Genomic DNA, 20,916 nt, shown 5'->3' on the forward strand with positions numbered 1-20,916 from the left:
GTGTATAATATTTTTTTTTTATATATATTATTGCTGTATAATATTAATGTATATTTTTATTATATTTAAATTGTGTATTGTAACCCACTATATATTGTGTATTCTTTGTTTAGTATTGTATGTCTTTTTTTGAAATGCTCTCTAGTGGTGTTAATTTAAAATGAAAATTTTTATATAATCCATGATTTTGATCTTTATTTAGTTATAAGAATTTTCGTTTAATAATTTCACTTTATATTCACCGCTCCTAGTAGTGGAATATAGTAACTAATATTTGGTAACTATGTCGTTACCGCATCTTTAAATTGATAAGAATTTGCTGGCTAGAAATTGCTCACTTCACGCACGTGTTTTATTGCAGTACTTTGCTGGTTCATTTCTTTATTGTTTGGAGTAAAATCACTCGATTTAAGAGTTGGAATATTACTATCATGAACTATAATTACTTTATTCGTTATTGGTGATATCAATGAACCTACATTTTCTGAGCAGAATGCTTTAGAATTATTAATTATAGCTAGGTTCTTGTATTCTAGTTTGTTATCTAATTTAGTATTAGAAGAATTAGTTTTGAAAATGTCTGACACATTTTTTAAAGAACTAATTCTTTGGTCATCCACTGACATGACATTAACTTTTATGGTGTAAGGTTTCAGCCAAACCAGAGGGCCTAGTAATTACCCACTGCCCAGGGGGTACACTGGACAGTGACCTAGTAGCCGCGCCAAGCAAGATAGTACTTGTTGNTGATTACCGATTTAATTTTATAGATGTTAACCTAGAATCGGGAATCGTTATTTAAAACCGGTTTTGTAACAAAAATGGCTTAATTCCTATACAAAAATAAAACTGTTTTTGTGAAATACCGATAATAGGATGAATGTTTGAATGGCAATATATCAGAGATTTCACCTTGCAAAATTTATATAGCAATATATATATAATAATTTGAGATAATTAATATCATTTTAAACTACTTTAGTGTGTACTTCAACCACGGTTATGGGTTATAATACGTATCTCCAAATATACATTAATGTAATGAGTACACATGTGATTTTCATGGAAGCAAAAATATTTCATGTGCATTAAATAGCTGTGTCGTCTTTATTTTTAAATGTGCAGTGAATATTATACCAAAGTTTTTTTTTAATTAAATAATTTAAATATTTATTTAAAATGAAGAATCCAGTATTAAAAATGTTTTTTAAACACGATAACGCTAGTAATAGAAGCGAGTGCAATTTATGTAAAAAATTTATTACGGGTAAGCATTCATCTAACTTAGAGAAACATGTATTTGCGCATCACAAATTGCAATATGCAGATCTAATTAAAGCCAAAAATAAACTAAAACAAACAATAGAAAACTTAGATGCAGAAACATCACTAACAAATAAAGTAAGATATGATGGTTAAAATGTAATTGTAATATTGGATACACAATATTGTGTATCCAATATTACAATTACATTTTTTGTTTATTTGAAATTTTTATTATGTAGTTTATATGTCTTTCTTTTAAGATAAATAACAGTCAGAGCACATTGAATAATTTCGTAAGCATTTCTAAAAAATCCATCAAACTTAACTTAGATAAAAATTCACTAATTGCTGCTTGTATTGAAATGGTAGACCTTTGACTTTATTACAAGATTCAGGTTTTAGGAAAATTTTGGATCCTGTCTTAGATGCATTTTTACCGGAAAGTATGAGTATTTGATAATACTTATATTTATTTGATAAAAAAATATTTTAACTTCAAAATTATATATCTGTTATCCATTTATTGAATTTATAAATAGATTATTGAGTGAAAATATGTGAAATACTAATTTATTATTTTATAAGTATCATTGAATATTAATAATAATCAGTATTATACTGAAATAAAACTGATAATAAAAACCAAAAAAGTTGAAATACATTTACTTTATTTTATTTGTTTACTAGAGATTGTCATTAATTCTCAAAATATTAAAGGACATATTACACACTTAAGTAATAATATAGTGTCTGAAAAATAGGATATAGAGGGAGATATTACTAAAGATTTGAAAAACCGTATGGTATCATTAAAAATTGATGGTGTTTCACAGCATAGCCGATCTTTTCTATGCATTAATGTTCAATACATGTCTTGTGATTCAATGCAGTTGCAAATAAAAACATTAAGTATTTCTGAAGTATTAGGTGGTCATACAGCAGAAAATCTTAAGTTAATGGTATTGACCATTAATATAAATGATATATATTTTCTAAAAAAAGATTTTATACGATCATAGGTATTTGATGTCCTCAATAAATATGGATTAAATAAAAACCAAATATATTCTATAACAATTGACAATGCTCGAAATATGATTAAATTGACTGATTTAATAGCTGAGCACGAGGAAAACGTTGACAATGGTAATTAATTTTTGTATAGCATGATCTGGAAAATTTGTATACATAGTTAAGTTCAAAGTCAACATTTTTATTAATAAATAAAATTTTATTAAAAAAAAAAAAAAACATTATCAATAGTTAAATTTATTGAATCATTTTTTATTTTATATATACATAGAAAACATTGAAGATCTAATTGTAGAAAATGAACCCAGTAATTTTGAAGATGAAGAAACAACTTTATTAGTTAGGTGTGCAGCTCACACATTAAACCTTTGCATTGAAGATGGGCTTAAAATTCCAGTTATTCAACAAGTTTTAAGTCGTGCAAGACATGTAATTACAAAATCTATTAATATCTAATAGTATTTTATTTTAAAATATTATACCTCACAATTTAATCTATAAAATGTTTTTCAAATAATTACAAATGATTCAAATAAGTGTTGAAATATTTTACTGCTAATATTTATTTACTGTATATTTTGTTTGTATTTTATAGGTAGTAAAAAAATTAAGGACCCCAACTAATGCTGGATTATTAAAACGAAATAACTTGAAACTGGCAATAATTGATGTTGACACAAGATGGTCATCTACATATGATATGCTTGAAAGACTTTTAAAATTGAAAAGTTTTTGTCAAGAGTACGAAGAAACAATGCCAGATTTAAAAGTATCTAGAGAAGATTGGGATAAAATAGCTTCTATGGTTTGTTCATTTTTAAATAAAATTTTTAACACTTTGTATATTCTTGTAATTGTTAATTTTTTAAAAATATATACCTCTGTTGTTATAGGTTATATCTCTTGAGCCTTCTAAAATTGGAATTGTCATGTTGCAAAGAAGGGATATAATTATGGGAGACTTTTTTGCTTGTTGGTGGAACATTATGGCTAAATTAGAAATTATTAATACTAGTTTGAGTATTGCTATAAAAAATTCTATGAAGATAAGAGGAAAAAATTTACTAGAAAATCCAATTTTTTTTGGCTGGTTTGTTTACATATTTTGTATTATTATTGCTTATGTATAAAAAAAAATTTATTTAATTTTTTTACAGCAAACTATTTAGATCCTAGATTTCAAAGTACTTTATCAGAAGATAATAAAATTGAAGCAAAATCTCATTTAATAAAAACTTGGAATACTATGGAAAACCTGACTTCACAAGATTCAGAAATGAATGAAAACAATATATCTGACATAGAAACAAACAATTTTGAAAATGTTGATGATCCACTTGAACAGTTTTTAAAATCACAAAGTGGAACTACAACTAATTTAACACCTCTACCTGGAAGCGACAAATGTTCTATTAGAGTTTTAATTGTAGAATTTGATAATAGTTGTAGATTACATCATAAAACTGATATTAAACAATTTTGGTTAAATGCAAAGAAGCCAGAATTATTTAAGTTAGCGCAAGTTGCAATGGCTGTTCCATGCACACAGGTAATACTTATTAAACTTATTATACTCATTAAAATTATTGGTTGAGGTCAAGAAATTATTCATTAGGAAGGTAGAGCTGAAATATTTATACTTTAATTCTTATTTATGTACTTATTTTAGTTTCATTAGTTATCTGTAAAGACAATAATCATTTTATTTGAAAGTCATTGTGTTATATGTTTCACTATTTAAAATATTATAAATATAACATGGGTAATACTTGAGTGTTATTTTATTTTTACAGGTTACAGTAGAAAGAACTTTTTCTGGTTCGAAGTATGTGTGTAATGATTTAAGGACATCAATTTCATCATCATTGCTTGATGAAATTATGATTATTAGAGGCAACCAAAAAATATTTCAGAAAGCTTGTAAATAAAAAATCTGTTTATAATAAATAAAAGTAAATGAGTTTTGTTAAATGTTTTTATTCCTTATTATCTTCAATACAGTAAAATTTGAATACTTTTTTTAATACTATTTGAAATTTCAATTCTATGTATATTTTTTATTATTAGTATTTTGCTCATCACTTAATTTTAGGAATAAATATTGACGTCAATGTAAGGAACCCGTTCCTCTTGGCACACTGGCTACGACACAGCCTAATCGTTCTTTCTGTAAAAACACCCAAGCTTATCGTATTCCATCATTAAAAAAAAGTATTTAAACGGTTAAAAATCGGTTTTAAACGATTAACGGTTACCTTTAAAAATTAAAACCGATTATTAAGTGATAAGCGGTTAACAATAAATATGAAAATAGATTTCAAATCGATTACCAGTAACCATGTATATCTTACGTGGTTTGTTAAACCCCAATCGACCAACGTTTGATATATAGCCTCAGCCTGTGATTTAGAAGTTCCGTTTAACATCTTTGGTACTGCTAATAGTTGGTCATTTCCATTATTTGAAGTAATTATAGGTAGTCAATCAACTGTTTGTTTACTACATAAATTAGGTAATAATTTGCCGTCCCAATGTAAAACTAAGGCATTGAGGTTAGTCACAGAAAATTTGTCGCGAATTTCTGTAGCTAAATTCCAACGTATTTTTTCACAATGTCGTTTAATTGATGAACTATTAACTATGATATCATTGACATCATGCCCTAATGATTCAGTCACTGCAATTATAATGTGCACTGCGTCTCGGTCGCTTATTTTGCACCTATCTAATGCTGAAGATAACTTTACAGTCATCATGTCTATTGTACCTCTTTGTTATATGGAGCTTGATACTGGCAAAACATTAGTTTTATTAGACGGACCCGGTGAAAAATTAATATCTTCTAAATTTAATATTTGATCTTGAGTTTTTTTTACATTGCCATCAAACAAATTACTGAAGTCATCATTGTTTACAACTATAAAACAATATAAAGTAATGAATATAATGATGTTATAAATCGTTGTAGATAATTTTTAGATCGTAATATTTTAATCTAACTCACAATCATCAGGCAAACTTTCTTCTGTGTCGTCGCTTGTAGAACAGAATTCCACAGTTTTAGCTAAAATTTAAATAAAAAATGCTTATGACTGAACAATACTATACTATTCATTGTTTATTTATAACTCAAAATACTTACTAGTTAATTTGAATTCATCATCATTAAGCTTTCATTTTTTCTCAAATTCTTTTAATTTTTTAAATTGCTTAAATTCTTTTTTTTGGTAAGTTACATCAACGCCAATAAGTAAATAATTTAACCAATTAAATAAATACTTTTTCGTAAATTTCTTTTAGTCTCCATTAAATAAAAAAGTAATAATTGAGTTTAAAAAATCATAAAATACACGACTACAGATTATCTCGAAGAAACCTCAATGTTAAACGTTAACGTTTATTATTGATGTAAAGAATGAAGTAAAATGTTGTAGTTTATGATATCGCATGTAATCAACACAGTCAATAATAATAGGTATTTTTAAGTAGGTAATATCCAATCTGACCATACTGTTTCGATAATATTTATACCTTGTAGAAATCAACAAACAAAAATAATCTATTAGTTGTCAATATAAACGTATGATACTATAATAAAAAACTCTAGAAATGAATTTTTGTTATTTTGTAATCGAATGAGCCGTTTTATGGAAAAAGTACTAAAGACAAATACTATTAAAAATTTTATTAAAAAAATATTTTATCATAAGATTTATTTTCCTATCGTTAATACTTTAGGATATAATCGCAAAAATAAATACGCCCATTTTTTTCATTTTGTTACCAAATTTCATTAATTATTGATTATTACTTTATAATAAAGATCTTTAAATTAAATAATATATCTATATATATATATTTAATTTTTTATTACTTTTTAGATTTCTTTTCTACATTAATTATGATGTAGTATAATATAATAAACAAAATATTATTTGTATAATATAAAAATAAAAACATTTGTTCTTATTAAATATATTTTAGCAAAATGTTATCTTATCGCTATTTATTTAAATAATTACAAATTTCAAATAAGTACAAAAATATATTAAAAAATTTAATTGAATTACATAATTGTAAAAGAACAATTAAAAATATTTATAGCACAAAAAATCTTTAAATAAAAAAAATATATGCATCGTGTAATCATTAAACAATTAATGACAAAGATATTCATTAGATCTTAAATAAAAAAAATTTCAAAAAAAAAATTTTATGATTAGAACAACATAAAAAATATAATAGAAAAAATAACGTACAAAATGAATGATAGAAACGAAACTATTCATTAAATTGAAAATTCTTGAACGACAGTTCACAAAAATTATTACCAACTTGAAAGTTGTTTATAATACAACACTGTTGACTTTTCAATTACAAGTCATCCACAGAGTATAGTCTAATAAAAATTTGATTAAATTAAATCTATAGTCTCTGCGGCAAAAAATGTAAGAGTTATAAGGTAAATTGCTTGATCATGATTTATCAAAATTAAATGTTTAGATGAGTTCATCAATTGAATCTAGATCTTTTTGATCGTTTTTTCTTAGAAACTTTCTTTGTAGAGCTATTCGTAGATAACTTTTTACTTTTTGTAGGATTATCAGTTTGNATAACTTTTTATTTTTTGTAGGATTATCAGTTGGTGTATCAAAATTATTTATGCCATCAACATTGTTAGATAGTTCTATGTTATTTACTAATTTTTCTAGTTCGATTGTATTAATTGTTTTATTAAACACATGGGAGTCTATAATTTCTTGCGGAATTCTTTTGAGCAACACAAAAGGATCTATAAATACCAAAATTATAAATTAATTTTTTGATAACAATTTTATACAAAATAAATCATTTTTATATTAAAAAGTAATTATATTATTATAAAATGACGAAATATTTTTTTTATAAACACCATTGGAACTTTAAAAAAGAATATATAAAAATAAACATTACTATGATAATTTCATAAGAATTCGTATGTTATTTTCAAAACAAAAATGAAAAATATGTTTAAAGTAACGCGGTTTTGCTATTCGCTTAATAGACTTAGTGTAGAAGAGTTTCCGAGGAACTCCTTTAGGGTTTCTTGTCATAAACGCAACTAGGAAACAAGAAGGNTTCTTGTCATAAACGCAACTAGGAAACAAGAAGGTGCTAAGCCCCTCAATTGACAAAATTACCCCCAACATTTTTTTAATTTACGTATGTTTTGATATGACTTATAACTTATAATACAACAATAATTTTGTTGAAATTTCATTTTCTTCAAAATTTTAAAATAGCCATTTTTCAGCATTATCTTACAAAAAAATTTGTGGGTCGATGATAATTTTAGGACAAGTACACATATTAAGTTATTATTTCAACGTAATTATTATTTGATCAAGAATAATAAAATATGTCTAACCTAGTTGGACATCCTGTATAATTGTTTGGGGTAAGAAGAAAATTCAATTAGCACCCTCCAAAATGTTAGTTAAATGTTAGATTATTTTATGGTTTGACACGGCCCGCGTCGCTTCGTTATACACGATGCCCCGCGACTCGTGCCACCTTTATCAGCCGTCGCCCTACTATGAGTATTTGACTGACCAACACCGCGTGTTATACGCTACGGTGCAAAGTCCAGCAAATGCCGCACGGCCGACGACGACCCGCCGCAAATGGTGCGAGAGTCTTCCTCCCGCTGTGAAAGCGACAACGTCGACAGCCGAACCGCACCCGCGCACCGTCGCCTACAACGCTGCTAACCATTTTGCCGTCCAAGGATTACGCCGAACATCGCGTCGTCGACGCCAGCGAAAGTGCCGCGATATTATGCGAAGATTATTATTACTGTGTTTATCTTTTCGGTTTGTTTTATTTTTGTTAACATAATCTGTTGTCGCTCATTTAATAAACGGCCCACGGGTCTCTACCCTCAAAACCANTGGTTTAAGTGTTATATGTATAATTAAGTGACTTAATTAGACTAAATTTAATTATTAAAAACTAAAGCTCTATGAAATATACTTCATTAATTTATTACTTGAAACATTAAAACAAAATATACTCTAAAATACACTAATACAAAATTTAAAAATATATTATTTATATATTTTTAATAATAGTATAAAATGAATGATTGATTAGCTGTCACTATCAAACTATTATATATATTCTAACAATGGAATTTGATTTTTTTTATAAGAAAAACAAAGGCGTCATTTGGGTGGAGACAACTAGGCTTTTTCCCCAGTCTAAATTTTCAATACATATTGGGGCCGTATAGTGTTTTAAATCGCAATATTAGCAAGACACAAAATATCAAGAGTGGGGGGCAGCTGACATACTTTACCCACTCATCCTATGCACATGTGTATATTATTATAAAAAAAATGACACTTGCTCATATGATTGACTTTGTGGGATGGTATTTCCACATTAATTGGATTTGATTTGCTTTCAATAGATATCTCGACGTTTGACACGTCAGGAGTTTTATTCTTACGATTTGAATTAAGAGTATAAGAGTTATTTACTTTGTCTTCATATTTATTTGTTAGTCTAAGTTTTTTACGTGAATCGTTAACATCGTCGAGATGAGGTCTCTTCTCTGATTGAAACGTCTTGGAAGTTTCAGGCTTTTGAATCTTTGAATCCTCGTCTTCATCAAATGTTAAAAGATCTTTATAAAATTTTATAATTTTACGTTTACTTGGACGTTTGCCAACATAATGAGGATTTAAACGTATGTTGATGTCGATGACAGGAGTTCTATTCTTTTTTCGATACATCTTGTGGGTTTCAGAATTGTTAATTCTTACATTTTCTTGTTCACCAGAATTATTTACTATTTCGTCTGCATTAGTTTTTTTACTAGACATATAATAGTCTATAATGTCTTGTGGAATTCTTTCGATCAATACAATCGGATCTATTGATTCAAAAATTATAAATATTTTATGTAAAATATATAAATTGTATATTAAAATATATTAATATAAAATAAATTAATCTTACTCATATGTTTGACAGCTTCGGATGGTATTTCCACATTAATTGAATTTAATTTGTTTTTAGTAGATATCTTAGCGTTTGATTTATTGCGAGTTTGATTTTTACGTTTCAAAATTAACGCATCAGAATTTTTTACTTGTCTTTTATTGACAGTTGTTTGTTTTTTAGTAATTTTCTTAACATGGCCAACATTAAGTGTCTTTTTTGATTGAATCGTCTTAGAAGTTTCAGGCTTTTGAATCGTTGTATCCTCGTCTTCATAAAATGTTAAAAGATCTTTATAAAATTTTATAATTTTACGTTTACTTGGACGTTTGCCAATATAATGAGGATTAGAACGTATGTTGACGAGAATGGAATTTGATTTTCTATGTCCAGTTTTTAGATGGCTTATAGTCTTTTTGGTTTTGTTTTTCATGTTTAACTTTTCGTGCAGAGATATAAATTAAATATCTGACTACAAAAAATCAAATATTAAAGAGGTTTTGAGCAACTTTTGTGGGGTTTTCGGGCTTAAGAAAATTTCCGTGTCACACCTAAATCGCCCGTGACTGTTAAAAAACATTAACTTAAACAATATAAATTTGTAGTCATGAAACAAGAAGAAAAATTTATATTAAAACAAATAAATTGGAATAGACAATCGCTTTTGCATAATGTAAAACGAAAAATACATTGGCCATTAAAACTTTTAGCCAGAAAAATTAAAATTAAAATTATATTAATTGTTGTAAAAGTTTGTAAAATTTCCAATTTTTTCAAATAGATTTTTTTTTATTGTTACATATTACATTTTTATAATTGTATTTGAGATATTGAAATTTTATGTTGGTATGGACCGTTAGTATTTTATAATAAAAAATATGTATTTTCTATAATTCGAGTAAAAAGATTTTAATTTTGGCAATTTAACTTTTCTTAACTCTAAATAGTAACTTGATAACTTTATTTTTATTACTAAAATAATCCGGAATAACGTTATTTTTATATAACAATATGTGTTATTCAAGGAATAATACAATTTGTCTGAGTTACATAAAGAAATTATTTTATAAATTTAATTTACATTTATACAAATTAGTAAAATTGATTTCAATTGCTACACTTTTAATAGTGCAAACATTATGATACGCTCACTGATGATTAAGTTTGAACGAATGTTTCGATGACTTATGAGTTCAGGCGTTCCGTATAGGCAAGCTAACTTTCAAGTCCTCGCCAAGTGACGTAGACGCGCACTGAATATACCAATCGAAAAAAATTGTGAAACTGTACTAGGGACTCAGGAGGAAAGCAATGAGGGTGGGCAATTTGATTTCCGAGACTCGGTAATTTACAAAAAAAAAAAAAAAAGTTGAAAAAATAGTACCAGGAATTCAATTTGTTGAACTTTTAACTTTTGCGAGGTAAATATTTGACTTATGACTTTTTTAGTAATAACTTTTTTATGTAAAATATTCATATCTACAATTTTTTTCTTATAAAATTTTATGTAAAAGTCATAAATTTTGAGATAAACTACAATTATTGAAAAACTACCCTCATGATTGAATTATCGACCCTGTTAGGTCTTAGGCTTGGGTTGACCAAAATTAATGAAATTTGACACAAATTTTTTTTGTATAGTTTTGAACAAATTCCGAGGGTAGCCTGTTCAAATTTAAAAAAATGAAAATTAAGGACCACCCTAATATACAGGTAGCCCACCACTCACTGACAACTTAAATAACTTTTGATCCAGTTAATATTTTCAGCTGATTTCTTTTTTAAATATTAGTTAGACGTTAGGTCTATAGCTATATCTCAATAATTAATATTTTTACATTTTATTAAAAATATTAATTATTTTTAAATTTTAAATAAAATGTAAAAAAAAAATCTAAGATATATATCTAAGATATAATAATATTCAGTAGTAAATATTCTGTAGCGTTTTGAAGTTTGTAAAAATTTGAATTTTCATGTACTATTTTACGGTTATAAACATTGAAATACGTATTGAGAAAAGGACAGAAGAAAACGCTATCTTTTCATGATTACTGTGTATACATATGATGATAGTGTGTATACATTACAAACTTGGCATAAATACCATGATAAGAAATTAGATAAGGCAATTATTACTTATCACTCTCATTCAAAAGTATATTGAAAAGATAGCGTTTTCTTCTGTCCTTTTCTCAATACGTATTTCAATGTTTAATACCGTAAAATAGTACATGAAAATTCAAATTTTCACAAACTTCAAAACGCTACAGAATATTTACTATTGAATATTAATAAGATATTTTTTTACTAAAATTTTTCTTAAATTCTACTCTACAAAATAGCTATCTTAAATTTTTTTTTACATTTTATTTAAAATTTAAAAATAATTAATATTTTTAATAAAATGTAAAAAAATTAATTATTGAGATATAGCTATAGACCTAACGTATAACTATTATTTAAAAAAAAAAAATCAACTAAAAATATTAACTGGATCAAAAGTTATTCAAGTTGTCAGTGAGTGGTGGGCCATTCTGTATATATATATTTTTTTTCAGTCACTAATAATAAAAAAAAAAATGAAATATTATTACGAGGTCAACAAGAACAACAACTGCGACCAAGTGTTATAATCGTAGAGTATTACTTTATGGTTATAACCCATAGATCGAATTGCAATAATAACCACCGATACATACCCTCGACTTCTACATATCAAGGTAATTTAATACAAAATTAAGTTCTAAATACTAAAATATAATATATTTATTTATAATGATGATTATTGTAGGACCTGAAGTTATTTCAATAAATAATAACAAACGTAAGTTTGATAAAGACATGGACTTATAGCGTGGAGAACGAACCGGTGACATTTGCTTACAGGCTGAATTTAATTATGAATTGAACATTGAAAATTCTGTAAACGACGAAGTAAACACCAACGATTAATTAAAGTCAAGACACCGGGATTTAATCTAATTCAAACCGCTTTCTGAGGTATGGCTAAAATATATTATAAAAAGATTTTGAATGTATACCCTCGATATCATCAATTTCTTGACGAGGCAAAACCTAATTAATTGACTTATTGGTGGAGTTAGTCTCTGAAAATGTGATTAAATTCGGGCTTGAAGGTACATACAGCGTGCCACACACAATTATTGAAGAAAGTAGGTCTTTTAAAACGTCTGCCCTGACCATTTCTATTTTCACGGACGTATCAAGTAACAACAATGATAAATATCATTGTTGTTATATTAAATATATTTCTCGTTTAATTAGACCTCAAATCACTAAACATTGGATGTCTTTGGCCATATTCAAACATTGTTTCATTGTTGCGCGGGGGTATAACTTGTGTACCGAATTTCGAAGAAAAATTTATTTCATATTCTAAATTCAACACATTTTCGGTGCGCTTTTTAGATACACTAAAATTCATGTCCGCTAGTTTAGATACATTAAGTTCGAATCTTTTACAAGCCGATAAATCTAAATTTTAGTCTATTCATTCGCCATACCAGGAGAAAGATTTAAATTTGGTATTTAGAAAAGGTGTATTTTGCTATGGGTAGATGGATGTCTGGAGTAAACTTTCTCAAACCTCTCTACCCTCAATTGAATAATTTTATAGGTGTAATATATTATTATTGTAATTAATTAAAGAATAATAAAATATTTTTGTCGTTTTAGTTCACCATCAGAAAATCATATTTCTACTCAAGATTATGAACACGCTCAAAATATATGGAAACTGTTCAATCATAAAACAATGAGGGATTATTGTTTATGGTATAATAAACTTGATGTGTTACTTTTATGCAATGTTTTCAAAGCTTTCAGAGATTTATGTCCCATTTTGATGAACATTTTGTGCAGTTCATCTCAATCATGATTATTATTATTATTATATAACAATTATTACTATATTTCCCTCAGATTGCTGTTATATTACATGGTCATGTAACATTTTTGCAATATTGTAGTATTATTACAATAGGATACCAATTTGAAAAAAAATGTTGATAAGCAGTATAAAATTATATTTATATAAAATAATCATTAAACTGTATAAGTTATAAAACAATCTCATAATAATAAGGTACAACATATTTATAAATTTAAAAACGTAATAATAATTGGTTTTAAACGGTTAAAATTAAAATCTCAACACATTCATAATTTTAAAAAAAATTTAAGCTGGTTTAAACTGTTAAAAATGAAACAATAATCTTTAAGTTGTAATATAAACAACTTAATTATACATTCATGTATGTTCTATACTTAACTAATTATAATTTGTGAAGAATGGAATATAAAACTACTTAAAAATATTAAAGTATTATTTGGCTGATTCACATTTTATTATTCAGAAACTTCCATAAGCTAACCACACACCAATATCACAGTCAATTTCTTTTTCAGAAACCATTTCATACTTGACATAAATCCTTATTATATCTGAAAAGTCATTGATTTTTAGATAAATGTGTTAAACTTAAATAATTACAAAACATTGACATTATTAAAATTTATTAAATGATGAATTAAAATTAAACATATGTTCAATATTCGTTTTAACAATTTATTATATTAGATGGAATTTACTAAAAGCTTTAGGAGGTTGAAGGTGAGATTTTATTTTTGGTTTATTTTGAGACTTTTTAGGAAAAGGAGAAAATTTTTCCTAGTTCTGTTTTTTCTCGTTTCTTTCATATTATCAATTTCTGATCAATCTGAAGATTCATGTGCTATTTTTTCTTTGCTTTTTGCTTGTTCATAAGAGTCTGTAAAAAATTATTACATTGAAAAAAGATATTATGGCAGAAAAAATTAAGTAAACTATCCTTTTAATTTAGATATTTTGATTAAAATCACTATCATAAAGAACGCTTCAGAAACCGTACGTCGCATTCGTCACTTAATAAAAATGGAAATTTAGCTGGTTCAAATTTTAAAGTTATTTTTCTCGACTTCAAAGAAACAAAAAAATTTAAATATGTTTAACTTTTTATACTATGTTAATTAGATTGATATAATATTTATGAAAATCAGTGTAATCCCCTTATAATAAAATAAAATACAAAACCTAGAATTTTAACACAAAAATATTATATTTTTGAATACGGTAGCTATTTTCACTGTAAAACAAAATAAAGTCCGAAATTTTTCTTTTTCGTAATAAAGTATATTACATTAGATTTAATTTAAGATATATATAAAAGTGTCAGTATTTCCGGAACACTTTCAAAAATTAAGTTGAAAAAGTTCTACTTTCTATATGCATTTTAAAGATTTGAACCCCCCTTGTATTAAGGGAACTGGTCCGATTAAAAAAAAAAATATGTCAAATTAAAGAAATATATAAATATTATTTCTTATAAAAAAATTGTATTGATTCATACATTTTTCAAAAAGTTTTAACATTTTAGAGTTAAAAATGTAAAATATAAAATCGAGAATTTTCACACAAAAATAGAATACGGTAGTAGCTATTTTCACTGTAAAACAAAATAAAGTCCGAAATTTTTCTTTTTCGTAATAAAGTATATTACATTAGATTTAATTTAAGATATATATAAAAGTGTCAGTATTTCCGGAACACTTTCAAAAATTAAGTTGAAAAAGTTCTACTTTCTATATGCATTTTAAAGATTTGAACCCCCCTTGTATTAAGGGAACTGGTCCGATTAAAAAAAAAAATATGTCAAATTAAAGAAATATATAAATATTATTTCTTATAAAAAAATTGTATTGATTCATACATTTTTCAAAAAGTTATAACATTTTAGAGTTAAAAATGTAAAATATAAAATCGAGAATTTTCACACAAAAATAGAATACGGTAGTAGTGATTTTCACCACGAAGACAAAATAAAGTCCGAATTTTTTTTTTTCCATAATTAAGTATATTACATTAGCTTTAATTTAAGATATATATAAAAGTGTCAGTATTTCCGGAACACTCAAAAGTTAAGTTGAAAAAGTTAATTTTTTTCGAAAAAGTTGTCATTTTGAATCCCTTCCTGTGGACTGGTAAAGTGTTAAATTTATAAAAAAAATATATCAAATGATAGGTAAAAACACCAAGCATCTATACATACATATCATAAGCATTTACGAGGAACGAGGGAAATTTGTTCAATTTTTGAGGGTAATGTCTTCGACTACCTACTATTTGTGATATTTTGACGTATCGTCGAAAGAAATCGGTTCGGTGAGAGCTGAGAAAAAATTGTAACAGACAAAAAACACAGTAAAATTAATATCTTCTCAGATTCGCATCGAAGCTAATATATAATATAATGATTAATTTATGTGTAAAATAATCATTATGAACTTAGAAAAATATTTTTGATTGCTTTAATTTACATAATTATTAAATCTGAAAAAACAAAATAAATATAATACATTAGCTTAAATAATTTATTCACATTATATATAAGTTCATTTTGTCGTACAATATACAATACAATTACATGATTATATGAAATATGTATTACTGGAATAGCAATTGTTTTGTCAGCTACAGTAATAACCTTCATTTTACATTTTATAAGCGGGAACGCGCTTTTGAATATTCCGAGAAGGTAGTGCTCATGGACATAATTACAGAGTACTACAGTGTAATCGAGTCGAAGAAAACGGACGCTATTAGCATGAAAAAGAAAATCACTGAATGGTTAAAAATTGCTGAGGAGTTTTCTACTGTGTCTTCTACATATGCCAGAGACTGCCTCAGTTTAAAAACACTGTGGGACAACCTTAAGAGGAAGGAAAAGTTGGTGATGGCTGCGCAATCTGATAACCAATATGGCACAGGTGTTATAATTACTTTAAACCCACTTATATCATACTATAATTTTTATAATTATTGATCGTTTTCACTAGGAGGAAAAGCAAAATATATAATAGCTGATCCAATACTGGATATAGTGGTGGGGCTCATTCGACCTCATGTCGAACCATTTAATAACATATATGATGACAATTACGAAGAAATTAGTGAAGTCATCATCAGTATGTCTCTATCTATTATTAGATTCTGCACATTAATTACAGCTTATAGTACAATTAATAAGAATTTAAAAATAATTAATGTAGGACATGAACTTGATGACTTAAAAATCATTTAATAATGCTAAAAGCCATAAAAAAATACTTTGAATTTACTTAGTATTTTATCAACTTCATAACACCAAATCAATTTCTATTAATTTTATGAAAATATGAAATTTGAAAAATTGTTATGTCTTTCATTGTCATTCAACAAATATTATGTTCTATATATTTAATAATTATTTACAGATACTATAGATAAAGAACTGGATAATAATGAAGAAGAAGTTGTGACAAATCAAAAAGTAAGTTACTTTTTTTTGTTGTAATAACAGTTGTTTATTATTTTATTTTTTATTTAAAAAATGATTTATTTTAAACTGATAAATTAGTTTTAAATTTATTTACATTAATTTTTACAGAATATTGATGATATTGAACAGAGTATTTCTACTGATTGGTCTCATTATAATCCGTCAATGTTAAAGACTCCTATATCTGCTACTCTTCGCCAGTCTCCACTACCAACCTTCCAGTCACAAAAACAAACATCCAGGCTGCCATCTCTACAAAATATTTACTTTTACACTTAACTTTTGAAAGTGTTCCGGAAAGTCTGGCACTTTTATATATATCTTAAATTAAAGATAATGTAATGTACTTTATTATAGAAAAAAAATTTGACCTCTGGACTTGTCTTCGTGGTGAAAATGGCTACCGAATGCTATTATTGTGTGAAAATTATCGATTTTATATTTTACATTTTTTACTTTAAAATGCTATAGCTTTTTAAAAATGTATGGATCAATACAATTTTTTTATGAGAAATAATATTTTTTACTAATCTCTCTTTCATTCGACATACTTTATCTTAATCAGGATTATGCCACGTCACCACTGTGCCGCGACCCCACTGTGTTGGTTTTTTTTAACATGTAAATTAAAAAATGGATCCGTATTTAAAAATGAAAACTATTCTTTATAGTATTAAGACATGAGCGCATCAATTATTTTTTTACATATGGAAACCAATTATATTATTATTAAATATTTTATTACAAAATTCGAATAATTATTCAAAAATATTTCATATTACAAAAATTATAACACTTTTTATCACTAGATTCAAAGTATTACAAGTATTAAGTATTCCAAGCACTAGTTGCTAACGTAATTTGTTCAAATCTGTGACAAATCATGATTAGACTAGTAAAATACGAGAATAAGGGTCTCACTAGATAAGCTCGTTGGCCACGGGGCGTCACTTTCCCCTTAATTCGGATTGATAATTGGCGATAGAGTTGCAATAACATGTAGTGTTTCTCCCTGCATAAAATTTTTTAGAANATGTAGTGTTTCTCCATGCATAAAATTTTTTAGAACTTTTTATCTTTTAATATAATATTGTATAAATAATATTAATATAATAACCCCCTAAAAATTCGTTTTGCGTTAGAAATTAAATAAGAATATTTTACAAATATTTATATTCATAGGCCAATAACATTATCTGCACTCATTTTCACATGTTTATTTGCAGTTTTGTTTCTATGATTACATAACTTATTATTTAATAATCAACATTGTTTCTAAGAAAATAACTGCACTCCGTAATTTTACTTCCTAACAAATTTTACTAGATAATTAATTTTTTCAAATTTTTTGGCAACATTTGATTAAATTGATAATAATTTTGTAGAAATGGAATGCGTGAGTGATTTTGAAGAACCGTTATTATTTGAACACAACGCATTCTTTCCATCTATGGGAAGAACAAATCTCAGGTATCCGCCACCGTTGCCTGTTGAAAACGAGCCTGGCCGGAATAATATCCCACCAGCGCCAATAAGTCTTACAATAAAAAAAAATGAAATGTTCCTGATGCTTCAATGGGAGATGGAATTAAAAAAACGCCATGAGGATATTTGTTATTATGAACTATATTATTGGAGTAATCTTTATGAAAACTCTCCCCACTGGATTCTCATAAATAATATTGCATCATCTTCAAATCCAATGCAATACTTTTTAACTGGATACATACCAGGATACAAGTACTATTTTGCTGTGAGAGCCGTTGATATTTATGGCAGACGTGGCCATTTTATCAAAAAACTCATAAGACTATAAATATCATTATTATTAATACATATAATGAAATGGATAATTTTTCTTTCTTTTTTTGGTCAACATATTATTTTATTTAATATTTAAATTATCAAAAAAAATGTGTTTCTAAATATCTAATACACAATTCTTCGAATTTCTTAATTATATTTTCAAATAATTATTTAAAATTTTGTCGTAAAACATTCGACCATAACTTTATGTATTTTCAGTTATTATTTTATGTCAATATTTAATAAAATAATTTTCATGTATTGAATAAGCATATTAATGAACGAAGAAATAATTAAAAAATATTCTCCTGATATTCAGTTATTGAAAAAAAAAAATTGTAATGCTTTTTAAGAAATTTAAACATTATTATATATGTTATGTAATAATATCAAATTTGAATGTATAATAAAATAACATATGTACAAATATATTGGTTATTTATAAAATATATCTTTGTCTCTTATGTTAAACTTAATTTTTTAATATACAAGGTGATTGAAATCTGGCAAGACACTCATTTTCTCAGAAAATATTGAGAATTTTAAATTTTATTATAGAGAAAAAATATCAAGTTCAAAAAACTCTACTATAATATGTAGTCAAACCATTATTTTTTTCGTCCATTCAAGGAAAAAACCCTTATTTATAATTTTCTTAAATGAGAACCCTTTTTATTTTATATATTATAATTAAAACATAATTTCAAAATTGAAATTTTAAATTGATTGAATGTTTGGGTTTGTAAATTCTCATAAGCGGCATTAAATTTAAGAAAATAGCAATTTTCAGATTCAAAATGACAACTTTTTCACAAAAAATTTACTTTTTCAACTTAAATTTTCAAAGTGTTCCGGAAAGTCTAACACTTTAATATATATCTTAAATTAAAGTTAATGTAATGTACTTTATTATGCAAAAAAAAAAATTTCGTACTTTATTTTGTCTTCACGCTGAAAATAGCTACCGAATGCTATTATTGTGTGAAAATTCTCGATTTTATTTTTTGCATTTTTAACTTTATAATGCTATAACTTATTGAAAAGTGTATGGATCAATACAATTTTTTTATGAGAAATAATATTTTTTACTAATCTCTCTTTCATTCGACATACTTTATCTTAATCAGGATATTAATAAAGAACTAGCAGATCATGTAGCTTTTGGAATAATCTACCAATTTTTTAAAATTAAACACTATCTAAAGATTTGCATCCAAGCGTTATTTTTTTATAGTAATTTTAATCACTGTCAGATATCAGTATACTTGATCCAATTATGCCACTCCACCACTGTGCCGCGACACTCTTGTGCTGGGTTTTTATTATTGTAATATTGTAATATACAGTTCATTTATCTCTCAAAGTGGCTGTCTATCAATGCTTGCTGATGACGGTTTTGCTGAGTTATCCTACGATTTGTTGGGTTTGGTACAAAATCTATTGAGATATCATCCTGGGCTAATATTTCTTCCCATGGACTAGGTAATACCATTTCAAATCCACTGGAAACTTCTTCACCAACTCTTCGAGCAATGTTTGCAGCACTAATGTCGCAGTAATGATAAGGAACACTCGCATAAGTTTCACTCTTAATCCCAAAGCCATGATAGGAAACCTTCATTCCAAACTCTAAAGAATCTTTCAATAGGATTCGTTGTTCTGATTTGTGACTCATTGTATAATTGTTCTGCTAGGGTATGGCATTCTTGGAGTGGTGTCATTATGTAGCTAGCTGAAGCATAGCCACTATCTCCTACTAGTACTGCATCTCCATACACACCTTGTTCGAACAAAGCTCTTCTTCTAGACTCTCTAAATTCTGGAGTCATGCGTACTTCCATCATATCTTGCAACAATGTCCATTATATTGAGATTAGCGTCACATTATGCCTGAATATTCAAATATTGAATATTGAAAACCTAGTCTCAAGGAAATACCGATTATTTATTTTCGTAACATTGGCACGCTAGTTAAATATAAATTTATATAATTTTATTCAAAAAAATTAAAAATTTTTTTTTTAAGAAAACGTTTGATGTTTATTATATTATAATTATTAGAAAATTTGTATAAACAAAACAATTGTAAAAGCAATTATTTTATAAATAATTTGTTCTTCTTTTTCTAAATTAAAATTTTTAATTAAATTTAATACCTGAATTCGATAAACATGATTTAGTTCAGTTATGAATATGTAACGTGCTTTAAGATCTTCCATTAAAACTTAAAGGTGTCAACTAGCTTCAATCTCCCCTAATGAACTATTAATTAATCTTATATGGTCATTGTTATAACTTTAAGATATAAATATTATTAAATTTGGAGAAGTAGAAATTGTATTATCTTCAGCAAATTCCTCTCTATTAACAAGAAACGGATTTATAAATTTTATTTGAGCACTTGGAAGGAATTCAAGTTAATACTACTTTGTTATAGGTATACATTGTA

General features: G+C 26.3%; 2 protein-coding genes, 1 long non-coding RNA gene and 1 pseudogene across 9 annotated transcripts; 2 read left to right on the plus strand and 2 right to left on the minus strand.

The window, feature by feature from the left end:
• The first annotated feature begins 968 nt into the window (after window positions 1-968).
• LOC126906528 (uncharacterized) lies at window positions 969-4,263 on the plus strand. Of its 7 annotated transcripts, none has more exons than XM_050687093.1 (9): window positions 1,272-1,401; window positions 1,527-1,709; window positions 1,954-2,225; window positions 2,286-2,412; window positions 2,570-2,727; window positions 2,894-3,103; window positions 3,192-3,388; window positions 3,456-3,847; window positions 4,092-4,263. In XM_050687093.1, exons 3-8 carry the CDS (start codon window positions 2,067-2,069, stop codon window positions 3,472-3,474), a joined length of 870 nt encoding a protein of 289 aa, XP_050543050.1. In that variant the 5' UTR covers window positions 1,272-1,401; window positions 1,527-1,709; window positions 1,954-2,066; the 3' UTR covers window positions 3,475-3,847; window positions 4,092-4,263. The 7 variants fall into 7 exon arrangements, with proteins under 7 accessions (XP_050543046.1, XP_050543047.1, XP_050543048.1 ...); XM_050687092.1 differs by having other exon boundaries at window positions 2,028-2,225; XM_050687095.1 differs by having other exon boundaries at window positions 2,100-2,225.
• LOC126906552 (uncharacterized) lies at window positions 4,258-5,655 on the minus strand. The gene is made up of 3 exons (XR_007704277.1): window positions 5,441-5,655; window positions 5,303-5,362; window positions 4,258-5,215 (listed from the first exon to the last, which is right to left on the minus strand). It is a non-coding gene; the product is annotated as an uncharacterized LOC126906552 (long non-coding RNA).
• A 7,726-nt stretch (window positions 5,656-13,381) lies between these two features.
• LOC126908214 (putative nuclease HARBI1) lies at window positions 13,382-20,686 on the minus strand (annotated as a pseudogene).
• LOC126906544 (uncharacterized) lies at window positions 15,811-17,599 on the plus strand. The gene is made up of 4 exons (XM_050687124.1): window positions 15,811-16,110; window positions 16,180-16,308; window positions 16,597-16,652; window positions 16,770-17,599. Exons 1-4 carry the CDS (start codon window positions 15,888-15,890, stop codon window positions 16,938-16,940), a joined length of 579 nt encoding a protein of 192 aa, XP_050543081.1. The 5' UTR covers window positions 15,811-15,887; the 3' UTR covers window positions 16,941-17,599.
• Window positions 20,687-20,916: the final 230 nt, after the last annotated feature.

Source organism: Daktulosphaira vitifoliae, unplaced genomic scaffold (genome assembly GCF_025091365.1).
Source record: "Daktulosphaira vitifoliae isolate Bord-2020 unplaced genomic scaffold, ASM2509136v1 Scaffold_5, whole genome shotgun sequence".
In the NCBI taxonomy this organism is placed as follows: domain Eukaryota; kingdom Metazoa; phylum Arthropoda; class Insecta; order Hemiptera; family Phylloxeridae; genus Daktulosphaira; species Daktulosphaira vitifoliae.